General features: G+C 53.0%; 9 protein-coding genes across 9 annotated transcripts; 2 read left to right on the top strand and 7 right to left on the bottom strand.

Annotated features, from left to right (window-relative positions):
- Positions 1-228: 228 nt before the first annotated feature.
- On the bottom strand, positions 229-3,026 carry ain1 (Alpha-actinin-like protein 1; the record flags this gene model as incomplete). Its single annotated transcript, XM_066129763.1, has 4 exons — positions 229-1,108; positions 1,189-2,168; positions 2,235-2,301; positions 2,422-3,026. The coding sequence occupies 4 exons, from the start codon at positions 3,024-3,026 to the stop codon at positions 229-231; spliced, it is 2,532 nt and encodes an 843-aa protein (XP_065986089.1).
- Positions 3,027-4,304: 1,278 nt separating this feature from the next.
- On the bottom strand, positions 4,305-5,016 carry img1 (mitochondrial 54S ribosomal protein bL19m; the record flags this gene model as incomplete). The annotated part of the gene is made up of 2 exons (XM_014693547.1): positions 4,305-4,813; positions 4,875-5,016. The coding sequence occupies 2 exons, from the start codon at positions 5,014-5,016 to the stop codon at positions 4,305-4,307; spliced, it is 651 nt and encodes a 216-aa protein (XP_014549033.1).
- Positions 5,017-5,252: 236 nt separating this feature from the next.
- On the top strand, positions 5,253-6,503 carry G6M90_00g014920 (uncharacterized protein; the record flags this gene model as incomplete). Its single annotated transcript, XM_014693546.2, has 2 exons — positions 5,253-5,361; positions 5,425-6,503. The coding sequence occupies 2 exons, from the start codon at positions 5,253-5,255 to the stop codon at positions 6,501-6,503; spliced, it is 1,188 nt and encodes a 395-aa protein (XP_014549032.2).
- Positions 6,504-6,650: 147 nt separating this feature from the next.
- Positions 6,651-7,858, bottom strand: cys-17 (Cysteine synthase 1; the record flags this gene model as incomplete). Its single annotated transcript, XM_014693545.1, has 2 exons — positions 6,651-7,648; positions 7,744-7,858. The coding sequence occupies 2 exons, from the start codon at positions 7,856-7,858 to the stop codon at positions 6,651-6,653; spliced, it is 1,113 nt and encodes a 370-aa protein (XP_014549031.1).
- A 540-nt stretch (positions 7,859-8,398) lies between these two features.
- Positions 8,399-11,266, bottom strand: chfr (E3 ubiquitin-protein ligase CHFR; the record flags this gene model as incomplete). Its single annotated transcript, XM_014693544.2, has 2 exons — positions 8,399-11,143; positions 11,216-11,266. 2 exons carry the CDS (start codon positions 11,264-11,266, stop codon positions 8,399-8,401), a joined length of 2,796 nt encoding a protein of 931 aa, XP_014549030.2.
- A 662-nt stretch (positions 11,267-11,928) lies between these two features.
- Positions 11,929-12,870, bottom strand: ECHS1 (Enoyl-CoA hydratase; the record flags this gene model as incomplete). Its single annotated transcript, XM_014693543.1, has 2 exons — positions 11,929-12,659; positions 12,729-12,870. 2 exons carry the CDS (start codon positions 12,868-12,870, stop codon positions 11,929-11,931), a joined length of 873 nt encoding a protein of 290 aa, XP_014549029.1.
- A 1,180-nt stretch (positions 12,871-14,050) lies between these two features.
- On the top strand, positions 14,051-14,872 carry G6M90_00g014960 (uncharacterized protein; the record flags this gene model as incomplete). The annotated part of the gene is made up of 1 exon (XM_014693542.1): positions 14,051-14,872. The coding sequence occupies one exon, from the start codon at positions 14,051-14,053 to the stop codon at positions 14,870-14,872; it is 822 nt and encodes a 273-aa protein (XP_014549028.1).
- Positions 14,873-15,350: 478 nt separating this feature from the next.
- On the bottom strand, positions 15,351-15,740 carry G6M90_00g014970 (uncharacterized protein; the record flags this gene model as incomplete). The annotated part of the gene is made up of 1 exon (XM_066129764.1): positions 15,351-15,740. A coding segment is annotated over one exon (390 nt), but the record flags the coding sequence as incomplete, so codon positions are not given.
- Positions 15,741-15,788: 48 nt separating this feature from the next.
- NDB2_0 (External alternative NAD(P)H-ubiquinone oxidoreductase B2) lies at positions 15,789-16,885 on the bottom strand (the record flags this gene model as incomplete). The annotated part of the gene is made up of 2 exons (XM_014693541.2): positions 15,789-16,696; positions 16,768-16,885. Coding segments are annotated over 2 exons (1,026 nt in total), but the record flags the coding sequence as incomplete, so codon positions are not given.
- Between the last annotated feature and the right edge of the window lie 684 nt (positions 16,886-17,569).

Below are 17,569 nucleotides of genomic sequence, written 5' to 3' on the forward strand. Positions count from 1 at the left end.
GGTACGCTCCATTCCCTCAGTCACCATCATCGCTCGCATTGGATATCCAAAACGGGGAAATCAAATAGCTATCCTAGTCCGTTATGCTCTACCCAAGTATTTCCAACTCCTAATCAAAACCAAGTGTAACCTCTCCAATAAACGAGGCACGGGCGTACAGTGAACTACTATTAGTATACAAGACGTGCCACGAACAAACAAAGTCTATTATCGCCTGCCTATCGCCAATTACCCAGGAAACCCATTTGCTTTGGGACTCTTGCGCGGATTTGTGTCGCCCAGGTTAGTACGGTCCTGTAGAACTCCACTGGGCACATCATCCTGTGTCCCCTCCGCGTCGATCATCTTCTCCATGAATGAAATGTAATCAAATTGGGGCTGTCCGCGGTCTTGCGACATGTCCGGACCCTTGTGAGGGGGCATCATCTCGACAAGTTTATCAATCACCTCGTCAGGGACCAGACTATGCCGCAGGTCCATCTCCGTCACGTACGGTTTGCCGTCGGCCACTTCACGGAAGGACTGGAACACTTGCTCTGCAGTGTTCTGATCCTCCGTGACGTCCACCATGAATCGAATAAACTGCTCAAATGTTACCTCATCGCGCCCGCCAGACGTCTCCAAGAAGTAGTCATGCATCTCTTCCTCAGAAAATACCAGTCCAAGAGAGGCAAGGGCAGCGCCAAACTCAATCTCATGAAGAGAATTCGAGTCATCTCTGTCAAAATGACGAAAGACACTTTCAAACTCCTCCAACTGGATAGGCGTCAGGTTGGTCATATTTCGGGCCACCATCTGGTTCTCCAGGAATGCCAGCTTCTTTTGCACTGATGATTTGACGAGTCCCAGCTCGTATGCTAGTTCATCATATGTATATGTTGTAAAGTCGTTTTCCTCAATATTGGCCTCGTAGCATTTGGCGTCGACGGCTTCTATTGTTTCCAGATAGCGATCCAAGGGGGCCAAGTTGTCACTCAGCTTCTTGACGTGGTGCCATTGGTCCTCGATATCTCCATCCAGACCAGAAATGGCAAGTTGCATCGTGTTGAGAGCCATTGCAAAGTCATTAGCTTTATCTGCAAATGACTTTCGAAGAGCGTTTTTGATACTACATGTATGATATTAGCATTGGTCTCGCCCCTTTCTTCTGATACCAAAAGGAATTGCTCCGTGTCTGGGGAAACTTACTCGCGAATGGTCTCATTGATCAGTTGTGCTCTCCTCATTTCTGCCTTTGCCAGAGTACCCCAATCCCGCTCCAGCGCATCCAGGCTCAACTCTGCGGGTGGATCGTACGGCCGGAGTCGGTAGGTGCCAAGTTTTGTCTTGATATTTCCAAGAAGTGTTGCAAGATCACTCTTTTCAGCAACCCAGTCTCTCTTTTGCCCCCTTTTATAGGCAGCAAAGTCCTTGGCTTGCGCTTTTGCATCTGCATACGTCCCCTCAAACTGGGCTAGTTGCCATTCCTTGACTTGGGCGCGCAGGGCCGCGAGGAGCTCCTTCATTCGCTTCTCGTAGGCAGTCTGCATTTCCCAAGCGCCCTGCATGTTGCTGACAAACTTTTCGACTCGTCTGCCTGCATTCTCGACCTTCTCCATCTGCGAAAAGGCGTGGAACCAGTATGCAATGTACGTCATCAAACTTCGCTCATCGGGCTTCGGCACATCACACACATCCTCCACATCCAAAAGCCGGGGAATGCCAATCTCTTCGTGGGCAATATCAAAGGCAAGTTGCATGTTTCCGCGGTGATCGTGCTTGTCTAGTGAATCAAAGTCGATCAAGTCTGGCCGATGGATATCAAGAAGCGCGCAAAAAGCCAGCCCGTCGTTCCAGCTTGCGCTGAAGTCTCGTACTTCAACCTCGTCATAGCAGGCAGTCTTTCTTTGGCACCATAATAATAGGCCTTCTTTGGCAGACATGCCCTCCTCGTTGATGTCGCTGATTGTAAATCGAAGAATCAGGGTCCAGATGAGCCCGAGGACAATCTTACGATTGCCGTCGACGATGTCCTCGGCGCCAATATTCGTCATTTGGATTCCCCTACATTTAATGAAGTCGAGAGCCAGGTTGGCATTCTCAAACTTTTGCACGCGTAGTTTTGGTTTCGAAGCATAGCGGCCGAGGGACTCGTTCGACAGTGATTCCAGGAGATGGATAAGCATGACCTTGACACTGAAAGTTAGTCTCACGCTCTGGACCATCTGGTCGGGGGATGAGGACGCTTTGCTTACACCATCACCGAAATCCTTGACAAGATCCTTGACCTCGAGGCCTCTTGATACCAACTTTGTATTTAACCTAGGGAGTGCTGGGTGTAAGCAAGGATGCCTATTGCGATTTCTCGTATTTTCATGCTCTTGTGCTCCTCCAAGATTCTTGGAACGGAGCTTTTTGGGAAACAACGACGGGTCAACGCACCATTTTGTAAAAGTCTTTTGCTGGACATTAATCCACCTTTGCTGCTCGAGAGTCGACATCTTGACCAGGCTGTGTTCATTCGCAGGCTCAACGGCGGCGAGGGCATCTGCCGTACCGCTCGTGTTTCCTGACCGTCGACGGCTCCAGTTTGCCTTTGAATGTTTTGAAGGCTTGTCCTTGGAGCCCAATGGAGGCCCGTCGCGTCCTGACCGCTGTAATCGTGCAGCCTGCAGCTGCTCCCTGTCCCGCCTGCTCCGCTTGCCGGGGAGAGACGAACGGGTTTGAGAGCGGCAACCGGGGCCAGTGGCGGTAGACTGCGTGCAGTCGCAGTCGGCAGCAGTGAGGCTCGTGGATGCAGTTGACAGGGTCGAGGACCGGGAGGATCGCGATGTCGATGCTGAGATTGAGTCGCGGAATTGCCGTACTAAATGGTCGTCGTCGAGAACGCATGTGCACCCGTCCAAGTGGCTGCAGGACGAGTTGTGTAAACAAAATTGGCTGCCCTGGCCCGCACCTTCCAGGTTGCCGGGCGGCGGCGACGGGCTCCGCTCGAGGAGCTGGCCAGCAGCATCATCTCCCGATGCGCCCAAGGGAAGCGCTGCCATTGGCTGCTGTGACGCTGCGCGTGCCTAGGTTGGTATTATTGGGCGGTTTTCGGTGGCTGAGTGCCGTTGAAGCTGTCAAATGCTCCACTTGGGCCAGTCGATCGATTGATGACTGGGCAGGACCTGCAGGGTCTGGAGGACCTGGTTGGTGTCCGCGTGTTCGTCCGCTCTTTGTCGACCTCGTCGAGCCAGTCTAGACCACCGTTCGCTCGCTTGTGGTATTGGACTTATCAAAGGGCCTTGGCAGAGGTGTGATTCGGCTGTACTACTCCGTACGGTGTGATTGACATGCGCACCTAGTGCCTGGGTGTAATACTAGGCAATAGTACTAGTGCCAGTAGGACGGCTGTTGGAGAAATATTACATGTAGGTTGCAAAATGACATCCGCAGCATGCGCATACACGGCTCAGGCGATGCGTTGCGTTTTGTATGCCTGCGCGACTCCAGACCCCGAACATTTATTTCCCTGTCCGAACAACGCCACCGCGGGGTTTGCCATGATGAGCAAGGGATTGGTTTATGCGCTCTTGTTCAGTCTCATCCCTTTCTGATCTTGCATTCGTCTCAGATGGGGAAGTGGACACTGACTTGGTGATTTATGCATTCATCTAAAGTGTCATGGTGCTAGCCCTGGACTTGTAACCGACTAAAGTGCCACCGACAAGACCTGACACCCATCGTCTCATACCGATATCAAAGACACTTGTTCGTTCGCACGCATATATATGGGCTGGCCGACCAATCATCCCTCGGCAATACAGCATATTCTTATTATGATGCGCAACAGGGTACTCCGTATGCTATTATGATGCGCAACCACGTTCCCCTGGACAGTTGTGATGAGCGCTCACGCGGGTGATCCTGCACATCTCACTCTTGTCGAAAAATGCCAGCTTCCAAATCTGACATGGTCACAAAGGGGAAAAAAAGGAGGCCCATTTGTTAGTCTCGTGTCATCTGACCCAATTTCGAAAGTAGCCGCTTCTCCATCATCGGAGGCTGTGCCAGGCGTTTCATGTTCCACACAATCTTGACTTGGTGATATGCAAGTCGACTCATTGTACAGCCTTGTCTCATGAATGGGCATCTCATGAGGTGAAACTAGTCTAGCCAAGCGCATTACTGCCTCCAGAAAACCAATCTGTCCTGTACCCTGTTATTGGAGTAATATACACGAGCAGGTCGACTTGAATGTTTGATATATGCCCAATAGTACACAGTCTACTCTGTAGTATGCGTTTTTATCTTACAACCACACCCCGATTAATGTACCCCATTTATGCCCGAGCCTTCTTCCCACCGGCCTGTTTTGACTTGGATCGTAAGGCATATCTCTCCCTTTTCCATGCTGACACCAAGTTATCCACACTGCCCATGTCGTGCTTGGGCTTCCGCATGTACGTCAGTCTCGCCCTTCTCGCCCTCTTCGGTCTTCGCCAGATGATATCAATACCCGTAACGGAGGGGCTGTAGACCTTGAACCACATTTCCACACCCGTCTTCATCATTTGTCCCCTCAGCAAGATGGCTGTGTCGACGCCTCGTCGTCGGATTTGGATAAATGCGCCTGAAAATGGCTCGCCACCCTGAGTAGTCACCATGAGTACATCTCCAACCTTGGCGCTATCTGCGTGATCCTTGGAAAATAGACGTGTTCTGGCACCCGCCGGATCTAATTGAGCGAGCTGCTGTTGACGCAGGATGGGCATCGGGTCCGGGTTCGTAGATCGGATAGATGGAATCTGAGGATAGATTTCGAACTTTTCCACCTTTCCGTGAGCGGCACCTGTGAAGAATAGTTAGCACATAAGTCTAGCACCTAGATGGCAGCAATTGAATTGCCGTACGTTGCCTCTCGCTGATGGCTTTGTTACCAGTGGGAGCAACGGCCGCGGTAGCCAGACTACGCTGCGCAGTCCTCTGCTGTCTGGCCTGTCGAAAGACGGACTTGAGACAGCCCATTGGCCGCCTGATAGGTGCGAAATTCATGGTTGCTGGTGTATTGAGCGGAACCAGCGTTCGACGTTGGGCAGACGGCAGAAATTCCAAGATCGCCAAAGCTCCATCACGAGACACCAGCCCAGAGGGCCCACAATTCATGCCCCTGATTGGACCGGCGCTTCCTTTTCCCCGACCCACTTCGCAACCATCTACTTTGGGATCGTACTTTGACGCCAGAAACTTTTGGCAGAGCAAGCAGGCAAAAGACTTCACCTAAAGCAGGCATGGCGAATCGATCGATGGCATCGGCCTTACGGTCGTTGAGGCACCAGGCAGGGCCCTCAAGGCTGGACAGGATTTCTCGCAGACAATTCAGCTCGACGGCTCCCAATGGTATGCTGTCTATTCTCTGTCGTTTGCTTCAAGACTTCTCGAACTAAATATTGACACCCTTAGCTGTCCGAGCCATATTTTCGGAAACTGACAATACCGAATTGAACAACACCCTAAACTCCATCCAAGAGAAAATCATTCTGCCAGCTCATCTCCCCGAAAAACAGCGCAAGATGGTCTTTGACCCCAAGAAACGATCGCACCTCGAACAAAACCCCATCATCATCGAAGTCGACGGCCTAGAACACAAATTCTCCTCAATCGACCGGTTCAAGGGTATCGAGAACTCCAAGAAGGCATTGTCCAAAGCCCTGGACAACATGCATAGTGCTGAGGATTGGGCGAACTTGGCCACGCTCTTGGCCGGCTACAAAAAAGCAGGCATAAAGCTGAAAGCCAACCACTGGGGCAAGATTGTGCGAGTCGCAGGAACAAAAGGGCATATCTTCGCAGTCATTGAGTGCGCGAAACAATCCGACAAGACGGGTTTCGTATTCCGGACTCCCGAAATGGTTGTCCGAGTCCTCGCTTTTGTAAACGACAAAATCACGGAGAGCGCCTGGGATGCGAGCGAAACAAAGCAGGCGCTGAAGTGGGCGGAGGCGGTGTTGGATCTGTTACAGAGGCCAGAGCATGCGGTGTCGTCTCAGCGCACACGGGAGAGGCTACATTTTTCGCGACTTGTTCGAGGAATGACGGTGTTTGCGCGAGCTTCCGCAGTCAAGGTTGGCCAGGCCGCGGAGCGGGATATCAACCTGCTCCGTGATGAGGTCGCACTCTTGTCCTCCCTTTGGGAAGATGCCGTGAACAAGGATCTCTCGGAAGTTCCTGAATTCGCCAACCTTAACCCATTGGTGGAGAGAAACGCTAGCGACAATGGCAACCATATCCCCGAAGCCCTCAACGGGAGTGCCTACATCCAGGTGCTTACCCAAAACATTAGAGGCATTGAGCTGGCCCAAGAAGTGCTAGGAGGCGATGCCGAGTCGTTGTCTCCTATCCTCAATTCCCTAAAGTCCCACCTGCAAGACTTTGCAGCCAAGAGCGAGACTAGAACAGAGGCCTGGGCAGAAGAGTACGAGAAAGTCATGGGCAGCAAACCCAACTGGCCAGCAGTTGCAGCCCCGGCCGCAGGAGCATAAAAAATGCAAAAGATGCGGCATTCAAGGCGGCCCTAACATGTATCATAGAAAATTATGTATAATTCATCTTTTTTTTATATATCCTGTACAATAAGAGGTCTGTCCACCCGTCTACCGCCCCGTCTTCGCCCCCCCCCCAAGTCTTGTCTACGGCAAAACAATATACTTTTCGAGGTGCTTTGGAATAGCACCGAGCAGCTTCTTCTCCGCCAACCACTTCCTGGAGAACAGACGGTCCGCATACCGATACGCGCCGTCACACAACATGGTGACAACCGTGTGGCCCTTGCCCAGCTTCTCCGCAACCTCCTTGGCCGCGGCCACGTTGAGCGCCGAGCTGGCACCCAGATAGATGCCCTCCTCATCCAAGCACCTGTACACCATCTCGATGCTCTTGTCGTCCGAAACATGCAGCGACCCGTCCAGCAAGTCAATGTCCGGCTTCAAGTTATCCGTGATGCGTCCCTGCCCAATGCCCTCCGTGATACTCGACCCAGACCTCTCAACCAACTTCCCCCCCGAGCTAATGTACGAGTGCAACACGCTCCCCGGCGGGTCGGCCAGGTAGCTCCTCACCCTACCCCCCGACACGTCCTTCAAGTACCGCGTGATACCGGCGAGGGTGCCCGCCGTGCCCGTCGCGCAGGTAAACGCGTCCACGCCCCCCGCCGTCTGGGCCCAGATCTCAGGCCCCGTCGTCTCAATGTGTGCGCGCCGGTTGGCCGTGTTGTCAAACTGGTTCGTCCACACAGCGTTGTCGAGGGCCTCGGCGTGCCGCCTCGCCCGGTGGTTGTAGTTGTCCGGGTTGTCAAAGGCCACGGCCGGCACGGGGTGCACCTCGGCGCCCAGGAGGCGCAGCAGGTCGATCTTGCCCTGCGACTGCGTGTCGGGCATGTAGATGACGAGGCGGTACCCGCGGGAGCGGCAGACGTGCGCGAGCCCGATGCCCGTGTTGCCGGCGGTGCCCTCGACCACGGTGCCCCCCGGGCCCAGGAGCCCGCGCTCCTCGGCGTCCTTGACCACGTACAGGGCTGCGCGGTCCTTGACCGAGCCCCCCGGGTTCATGAACTCGGCCTTGCCCAGGATCTCGCAGCCCGTCTCTTCGGAGAGCCTGTTGAGGCGGATGAGGGGGGTGTTTCCGATGGCTGCGGCCGCGGCCCGTTAGCTGCTGCCCGATGGCTACCGAGTACAGACATAGACCCCTTTTATGGGATTCAATTGTGAGGGAGTGGGAACGTACCGCCAGTCAGGCCCTTGGAGATGCCTTGGGCCTTGGACACGGCAAGCGTGTGAGCACTCGGCTCGGCAGCTTTGGCCGCCGCAACAGCTAGCCGTACAGCGCTGCGTCGAAACATGGTCTCCCCGACAATAGAGCAAGGCGCCGTCCAAGAGGTGTGGTGATATTCAATGGTTTGCAACAGGACCAGGGGGCGTAAAAGGGGACGGGGAAGACGAATTTATAAGCTATCGACGACATCGGCGGCCGGGTCGTCGTGGATGGGCTGGCGACATTCCGTTGTGGGGAGCTGGCGCAGGGCCGGCGATCACGTCATTTGGCTGCTTGACTTGCACTTTGCTCAAGGTTGCATGCTAGCCGCAGCCACCGTCGACCGCACGCCACCAAGTTGCACACAATGGACCACAATGATGTTTCGATGCGTACTGACATCGTTGACAAAGAGGGTCAAGTATTCTTCATACGAGCTCAGCTCGTGTCTCGGACCCTGCTTCACGCCATCACTGTGCCTTTAGCGTTTATAATAAATGCTCTGCTGGTATTATTCAATTTCATCTACCATGCTATTATCATAATGCTGCCATGTACCATACTCAGAGGCCATGCATCAAACATGCTGTCGTCTGTATCTCGTTCCACATACAATCGTGGTATCATCTCACATCCTTTGCCCAAGTCGCACATATGGTGCTGGGAACAGACCTTTGGCGCCCATATATGTACCGAAGAACCAATCACCATTGACATCCTCAATCTCCCGAATCTCTGCGCCTTTTGGAAACAACAGTTCGTCGTCTGACCCAGCCTGCGGATACCAGGCCCAACGGGCATTCGCCCTCATTCCTGTGCCGCCATCCAGTGGGAACGTTTGCGTGAATGACAGTGATCCGACAGTAGAAGGAGCAGTTGCGGAGACGTCTTTTGTAACTAGACGCTCCAATTTCTCATCCCCATTCTTCCAAGACGATTTTTGCAACTCTTGCCCATTGCGCTCAGGACTCTCAAAGGCCTCTGAACGTAGCACTCGCCCACCTACAATGTCGCGTTCGATAAATCGCCACTGTCCAATTTTGCCGTCTGCGAACCCAATGACCGCCATTTTATGCCCACGCAAGCACCGTCTCCAGCCGGAATGCCCATTCTCCATGCTGATTTGGCCCGTCGAAACCAAGCTGTTGTAGCATGACGAGCATATATCATAATCACCTGGTGGAGCCTCGGGAATCAAGGCACTTTTGCAGCTGAAGCAGTGGTATCGAACGTGAGACGGAGATATCGGGTCCTGGCAAATGTCGCACCTGGTGCGGAACGTCAGAGGCTTGAACGGCCCAATATTTGCTGCTTGAGGTCCCGTATAGACAGTGGCAGCCGGGGGCCGGCCCGTCGATCTCGGGCTATGAGGACGGCTGGCAGCTTGTAGCGCCTCATGAGTCAAGGGCAGAAGTGGATGGGTACACGAGTTGCCCTGGTTGACACAGTTATTGCAGAATCCCCAGTCTCCCTCGTTGCATACGTCGCAACGCCAGTAACAGTCGTTTGTCCAGGTGAAGCACCGAGCGCAGAACGTTCCTGTTTCCAACCTGCCTCTCGGATCATCTGTTGTCAACGTCTTCCTCCCATCAGCACCGCCAGGCGTCGATGGAGGCGGCAAATATCGACATGCTGTAAGCATGTGTGGCTTGGCTAAAGAATCATCGCCCTTCTGTCGCAAATTCTCCCACTTCTTCCACGCGCCATAGCCAAATCCGAACCAATATTGGCATCCCTTGCCGGCTCGATAGCAGTCGAGGCAGATGTTCCACTGCCCGCCCGTGCATATGCCGCAGTTATAGTGCAATTCGTATTCTATGTGCTGCTTGTTGCATTTTGCGCACGAGATGGACGGTTCAGGGAATAGCTGCGACTTTGTTCGCCGATGACCTGAAGTAGCACTCGGGCTGCTCATGGGGCTGGAAACAGCGGAGTGAACAATGGCCAACTCCGCCGGTAGATGGGGTCTGCTGATTTGTGCTGCAGGCAGCTCATGCGTTGTTGCCGGCGAGGGATCAGCTATATTAGGGTTCCATTGAGGCACTCGATTAGCAAATGATGCAATGTTGCTGTTACTCGATGCTGACGCTGGCAGCTCAATGGGCGCCTGAGAAGAAGCCGGTACTGATGGAGTACTGGAACTACGACCCTCACTGAAGCTGTGCCGAGGTGCAGTGGGATCCGATGTTCGGGATCGTAGTCCCAAGTCAGTTGAGGATCGAGCAGCAGGACGAGTCTCTGCTGTTGACGAAAAGACGGGTGTCGTGGCACTACGGCCCCCGCTAGCAGTCCTCCGTCGTGGTCGTCTCGCAGCATCTCTCACTTCAAGGTTGGTTGACCCAGTTGGAGGCGGCCTACTCCTGTCCTCGGCCTGGCCGCCTCCATTAGTTGACCTTGAGCTGGCGCGGGATCTGGAACCACCTTCCGGTGCCCTCAATCTTGCGTCAGTCTGAGCCCCCTCTGAGTTCCTAGAAGCTGCGTTGTTGCTGCTTGAAGTGGGCTGGCGGGAAGATTCGTTGCGAGATCGTTCCCTTTGCCGACGCCTATATGCCTCGGTGATACGCCTGCTCAAGTCGTCATCCCGGGACAAATCAATATTGTCCAAATCAAGCCCATCTAGAAGACCCTCCTCTTGGATCTGTCTAGCAAAATCTTCGATTTCTCTCTCAATATCCCTTTCGCTCATCTCCGATGATCCAATCAATGATCTTAGGGACGTTTGGTGCTCAACTTGACGCTGGCGGCTGACACTTCGGCGCCGTCTTCTCCGCTGCTCTCTGTCACTGGCACTGTGATCCGAGCCCGGACGACTGGAGTCATCGCTACGAGAATTCCTTGTTGTGTGCTCGGTCCCTCGACGGCGAGAGCTCGAGCTCTGGTCCCTGCTTGATCTTGATCTCCCGTCAACAGATTGAGTTTGCCTTTGTCTTCGGCGTCTGTCTCGTTGAGACAGCCCCCCTGGTGTCGCCTCGCGCAGGCTCATTTCTCGAACTTCGTCTATCAGACGACGATCCTCCTCGTCCGCTCTTCTCTCTTCAGCAGTCCGCTCTCGAGTATTTATTTTTGGCAACACCTGGTCCCCTGGCTTATATTTTGCTTGCATTTCCTCCTTGTCGACATCAGACCGTGCCTTGGCGGGATTTGCGGCCACGTACATGTCGAGCAAGGTGACAACTGTGGCATTGTGCCTCGTATCCCGTACTGGGCTGCGACATGACGGGCAAGTGAATATGGCCTCTCCTGGCGCTGGCGGCGTGGGTGCTTTCTCAGCCTTTGCAGCTTGGAAGCGAAACCACTCTTTCAAGCACGCTCCGCAAAAGGTATGAAGGCAATCAAGCAAGGTCAGAGGCTGGTATAGGAGCTCCGTGCAGATCTGTTGGGAGATGGCAGGTCAGCTAACGACAGACTCTTGACTTTGAAGGCGGAGAGGCAGAGTCGGACCTACCGAGCACGTCAGCTCCTTCTCCAGATCCAGGCTGGGCTTTCGAGAATCCATTCATGTTACAAAGACCGAGTGAAGAGTCAGGACTTCCGACTCTGTGAGGTACGGCTTAGAGGGAGAAGGAGGTTTCCCCAGACTATCCTGTGGAGTGAGGATAAGCCGCCTTGTCGCGTTGTGGCAGCAAGAGTGACAGCAAAGAGGCTTGCTGACATCTGGACATGGAGGCTTGCTGCAGGTTCTCAGCGGGGCCATTGGCTGAGTTTGCGCTGCGTCTTGGCCGACCCCACGGCAGCGACCAACAGCCCAACACACACGACTCATGACGGAACGAGCCATCTATTCGCTACCTAGGGTAGTCAATACGGGGTCGTGCTAAGAATAGCTTCCCGGTGTGCCGCTTAATACTAGTACTAGGGAGGGTTTATTTGGCGATGGGTAGTGGATACGATACGGCTTTGGTAACCCGGCCTCTAAGAGCGGCAATATGTAGACATGGATGGCACTGACTTGTGGCTGCTTCGAACACCAGCTGCGGTTGATGAACGAGTGGTACCTTTCAGATAATCAGCTTCACACGAATCATTACAAATTTGGCCTCGGCGGCAATCAAAATGTTGGCCTTCACAAAATGTGCTCCCAGTAAAGTGATCAACGAACTGGCGGCTATATTGTCTCATACACATGACGGTCCAGCTTCCTCCTTTTCAAAATACTGCCTAAGAGTGAGTCCACTCGGCCTTGGTCTTCTCCGCAAAGGCCTTCATGCCAATCTTCTGGTCTTGGCTGCCAAACAAGCTGTGGAAGACACGTCGCTCAAACTCGACACCGTCTCGTAGACCCAGGTCCTGGCTCTTGTTGACAACCTCCTTGCACGCCTGGACAGCAACCTTGGAGTATCCGGCAATGGTCTCGGCAGTCTTGAGCGTCTCCTCCATCAAGGCCTCGTAGGTTGGGAAAGTTCTGGCGGCGACACCCCACCTCTCGGCTTCAGCGCCAGAGAAGGACTTGCCCGTTAGAATAAGCTCCATGGCCTTGGATTTGCCGATGGCTCGGGTCAGGCGTTGGCTGCCACCAGCACCGGGAATGGTACCAAGCTTGATCTCGGGCTGTCCGAAGTTGGCCTTTTCCGTGCAGTAGATGAGGTCGCACATCATGGCAAGCTCGCAGCCTCCGCCGAGGGCGTGGCCGGAGACGGCAGCAATAATGGGCTTCTTAATCTGTGTGGTCAGGAGAGACCACGACTCGATGAAGGACTTGGTATAGGCTTCGGAGAAGGTCAGAGGGGCCATTTCCTTGATGTCGGCGCCGGCAGCAAAGGCCCTCTCGGAGCCGGTGAGGACAATGACGGACGTTTCATCTGAAGCATTGAACTCGTTGAGAGCCTCGTTGAGCTCGTTGATCAGTGGGGTGCAGAGGGCATTGAGGGCCTTGGGTCGGTTGAGCGTGACTGTCCAGTTATTACAATTAAGCATCAATCAGCGGCCAGGCTACGCAGGCTCTCTTGGGGACCATGTACCTTGGCCGACGCCGGGTTTGGGAGTAGACGTCTGGATGTACTCGAAAGACTTGGAGCTATACGCGCGAACCACGCGAGGCAAGGTTGAGCGCTGGAACGGCACCCGAGCCGCAATGGGTCTGACGAACCGAACAGTGTTCATTGTAGCGACAGCGACAACGCGAGCCTCAATGTTTGGAAGGGCGAATCAGTGTTGGTCGGATGCGAATGCGGATGAGGGAGGGGCTGCCAATTGATTCAAGTGCGATGAGGTCAAATTGACCAGATGGAGGAGGGTTGAGGCCCAGGGTGGCATGAAGACGAAGCTCTGGGGCGAGGGAAAGCGTCGGCTTTGAACCGAGGATAAGAACGGTTGTCGTCGCAGATGAATGCTGTTGGTGGGGTTCCGAGCTCCAAGTTTGCCAAGCTGTAGTGGGTCCAGATGCCAAGAGACCAGACATTTAGGCATTGACGCTGTGAGATCTTCCTGCCGCAACCAGACATTGATCTGCAACACTTTTTCTTTAAAGTGATCGAGGTCCCTTGGGTGGGTAGCCCATTCGGTATCTGGAATTTGCTGGTTTGGCTGGTGTTTTTGATCTGGCTGTGGTGCGGTTGAAATGCTTGGATTCGCAGAAGATGGGAACTTGGTAATTATACAGCCAAAGCATTCAAATCTGATAATCCGCTGGCCCACTCACTCATATCGCTCATCGTTTCTCACTCAACTTACAACTACCTCCTAGTATTTTATGTAGATCATTCACAACTAGTTAATGCTATCGCGATTATTCTCTTATTTACAGAGACTGCGTCGATGAATTCCCCCATGGATGGCATGTGAAATCGATATGAGAGAGCAGTTACTTGCTTCTTTCGGAGCTTTAATGAGATGGATGGCTTGGTCTAGAGACATCTTACGGACTACTTGAAAAATTCTGCGTGTTAGTGCATTTATTAATTTGAATAACATCCTTTACCTCACTTCTTACTCACCTTCAGTTCACGTTTGAGTTTGGAATCACTGACAGCTGGCAGAACTTCCAGGCTCTTCTGCGAATTTCCTCGTTTATCTCTTTAAAATCTTTACCTCCTTTAAATCTTTCCTTCTTTCAAATCTTTCCCTCAGTTCCATCCTGAACTTCCTTACTCTTCTCTCAGGCAACAGCTCCCAGGCACCATTTGCGCCCCCCACAAGTTACATTCGTTCGACTCAACACTTTGACCTTTCCAAAATCACCCAGAATCATTGCGGAAGTATCGTAGGTCTCATTTTTGATTGTCTACTCGTATCGTGTAACTAACTGAGCCGCCAGATCTCTCTTTTACGGCCTTACGAAACAATGCCTCCCCCAATTTCCGATTCAGATGATACAGAAGCATCTCTGTCAAACGAGGTCTCCGCCCCTCCTTTGTTTGACTGCTTACCTCTGCACGTTGTGTCTGAGATCTGCGATAATATCCTGGGTGATATTGGATACTTGCAAAAGCTCGGACATCTTCCATCCTACTGGAAATTCCGCCTGACCGATAATTTTGGAATCCGTTTGGAAGGCCTAAAATCCGAAGAAAAAGCAGCCGGTTTGGCAGCCGAGCATCGCGGGAAGCTGTGGGAGCATCATGAGGAAGATTTACGTTTTTTGAGAGACTTAATTGAAGCCGTGTTCAATAGACCACGTATTTGCCATTGTGCTTTTACCGGGGTTGAAGATACACTTAAAGATATCTTACATCTTGCTGAGAATTCGCCAACCTTGTACTGCCATGATCTTGGTGAGTTCTTTTTGAAGAAAGCACACCAGGAATATGCGAAAGACATCAAAACAGCCAGGAATCTCCTCGGTGAGCTTCATGGCGTGTCTTTTTGGGCCGATAAAAATGTTGCCGAAGCTACCTTTCCAAATGTGATGGCGCGACTGCTTGGCTGTAACCGCCAAAAATTTAAGCCGGCCAATGTCTTTGACGAAATCGGGGCTATAAGTCCTAATATATTGAGCGATATTCTTATCATCAGAAGCTGCAATGAGCTTGATTCAATGGACTGCTATGCAGAGCTTTTGGATGTAACTCTCGCTGCACGGAGGATGAAGAGGAAACTGGATGAAATCGACCGCGGGCTTCAGCGCGCCATCGGGTGCTATCTGTCTACATCGGACGACAATTAGACGGCGGGATTGTTTGTCAGCCTTGATTTACTACGTTAGAGAAGTTTGAAGCAGAGGAGTTGTTTACGGGAAACGGTACTTTCAGAAACCACCAAGGTGGTAAATCTACAGAAGGCTTGAGGGAAAGGCGCACCGCTCTGTTTGGGGAGAGACAAACTGGGAGAATTATAGATGGTATCGGGCGGCAACAATTAAATCAGACAGACTCTTCTGGCATTTGTTCTATGGTTGCCAGCTCGATAAGATAATCGGATTGATCGGTTTGCTCGGGAAGATTAGCCAATACAATGGCACAGGAACCAACTACTTTGTGTTTTCGCAATTGCTTAGCTAGAAAATAATTGACCTCACAAAATAAAAACGAGTCCAGCACCACTTTCCGCAGGTACTAATGACGTAAGAAATGTCGATCAAACTGTTCTTCTATATGGGATTGATGTCTATATCTATTGTCCCCCAACTCCTTACAGTTCAAACTTCAGAACCTCGAAATGTCCCTCCCAAAAATCCAGGTAATCACCCAGTACACCGGAATCATAATCTTATTCCGCACACTCATGCTCCTCGTCAAGTACGCCGTGCGCCAAAGAACCCAGGCGGCCCAGCCCCTCAAATTATCAGCCTCGCTCTGGTGAATCGCTCGCCAGCTCCCCAAATACGTCATCACACCCCAGTTCTTAAACTTGAACGGCTTCGAGGCTTCCCCCTCACCCCTGTTGAGCTGCTTGGCCAGATAGACTGCCTGCTGAGCCGCGACCTGCGCCGTGGCAGGGTAACTTGCGCCCTGGACAGAAGTACAATCGCCCACGGCGTACACGTCCTTGAGCGTGGTTGTCTCTGAGCCATCCCCGGCACCCTGCAGCTGGACCTGTAGGTTCGGGTTGGTGACGATGCCGCCCGTCCGGGGATCCTTTGCAATCTTGCCAACCCCCTCAATGTCAGACTCGACGAGGGTCTTGACCAGCGGGTTCTGCATGAGCCCCGTGCTCCAGACGACGATGCCGGCGCCAACCTCCTCTGGTTCCTCCTTGATCTGCAGCATCAGGACGTGTCCTTGTCGGCGGATGCGGGTGAGGTGGTGCTCCGTCTTGACCCGGATGCCCTGTCGCTTGAACGTCTCGGTCGCATACGCGGCCAGCTTACTGTCAAACATGGGAAGCACCTTTGGCGCGATGTCATAGACGGTGATGGCGCAGTGCTTCTGCAGCTTGGGATACATCCTCGACAAGTCGTCCTTGATCAAGTCGTGCAGCTCCGCGGCAAACTCGATGCCTGTCGGACCGCCACCCACGACGGCAAAATGCAACAGCTTCTTGCGCTCCTCATCGCTCGTCGTCGGCAGGTCCGCCGTCTCAAACGCCTGCAGGACCTGCAGTCGGATAGCCCGCGCATCGCCTACGTCTCTCAAGAAATTGGCGTGCTCCTTGACGCCCTCGATGCCAAAGGTCTGGCTGTAGCAGCCCACGGCAATGACGAGCTTGTCGTACTTGACGTCGAATTCCTCCCCTTTGATCTCGGGCCTGTTGGTGGCGGCACTGACGTCTCCGCGCAAGTTGGCCTCGACGCGGATGGTCTTATTTTTGAAGTCGATGCTGGAGGCCCATGCTTGGTGGAACTCGTCGAGCCCCAGCCGACGAACAGGCTCAATGGCCGCGCGAAACTCGAGGGTCCCTACGGACGTTGACGCGAGGAGAGGGGTGAAGGCGAAGTGGGATCGAGGGGAGATGAGGATGCGTGTGGTTTTGGAAGGGGAGAGGGTGCGCGCGGCGGCGTAGCCTGCCCAGCCAGAACCGAGAATAACGACTCTTTCTTTGGTACCTGGGGCTGGTATGCATTAGCTACATTGTCTTGTCCTGGAGATTGCAAGCGGTGCCGTGGACAGCGTGTGAACCTACCGTTGGTAGTAGCAAGTGTTGAAGCATGCCGTCTGGATATCGCATGAGCTGCAGCTCGAGGCACGTGCGACGAGAGCTTCATCAACGACCGGCACTGAATGCGAGTAAGGCCGTCCATGATTCCCTATGCTGTAAGAAACCTCCAGCTGAGTAGTCCAGGCCCAGATAGATTCAAGATTGGGATGGAGACGAGGGCGAGTCATATTTTAATTTCTTCCTGACCTAGCTCGGAGCTCGGAATGACATCAGCCTTATCGCACACACTCAAACTCAATCCACATGTGAGTGGACCTCAGCAACAATGAGCCCCAGGAACGGTCAGTCATCAGTCAGTCAGCCACCAGCATTGCACCCAATTGCATTATGGCTGATTACGGGAATTGTCGCAGCCAAGGAAACGGGGGCTTGAACAACATTGTTTTGCGTCCAGCCGATCAAGAACGGACCGTCTGAGGCAATGGAGACGATAATAGATCGGGGAGGGAAAAAGGTGGCGGAACTGGTGGGTACAGGTCGTCTTTATCGGCACAGTATGAATACAGTGTAGAGCCGGCTGTATCACACAAAATGTTCTTCCATAACAGGTATGTGGGGCATAAACACAGTGCGCCGCCGTTGATGCAAGTAGTGACCAGCACAGTTGCTAAAGAAAGCTGAGACGCACCATGCAGAGCTTATAACGGCTGTAAACATTTGCAAGGATGAATTCAAGTAAAGTACCGGTTTTTCCGGATCTAAAAGTAATCCATGAAAATAAGTACCAAGATTCTACGCGTCAGCTAAAAAGATGGCGCGTAAAACT

Source organism: Metarhizium brunneum, chromosome 1 (genome assembly GCF_013426205.1).
Source record: "Metarhizium brunneum chromosome 1, complete sequence".
Lineage (NCBI taxonomy): Eukaryota > Fungi > Ascomycota > Sordariomycetes > Hypocreales > Clavicipitaceae > Metarhizium > Metarhizium brunneum.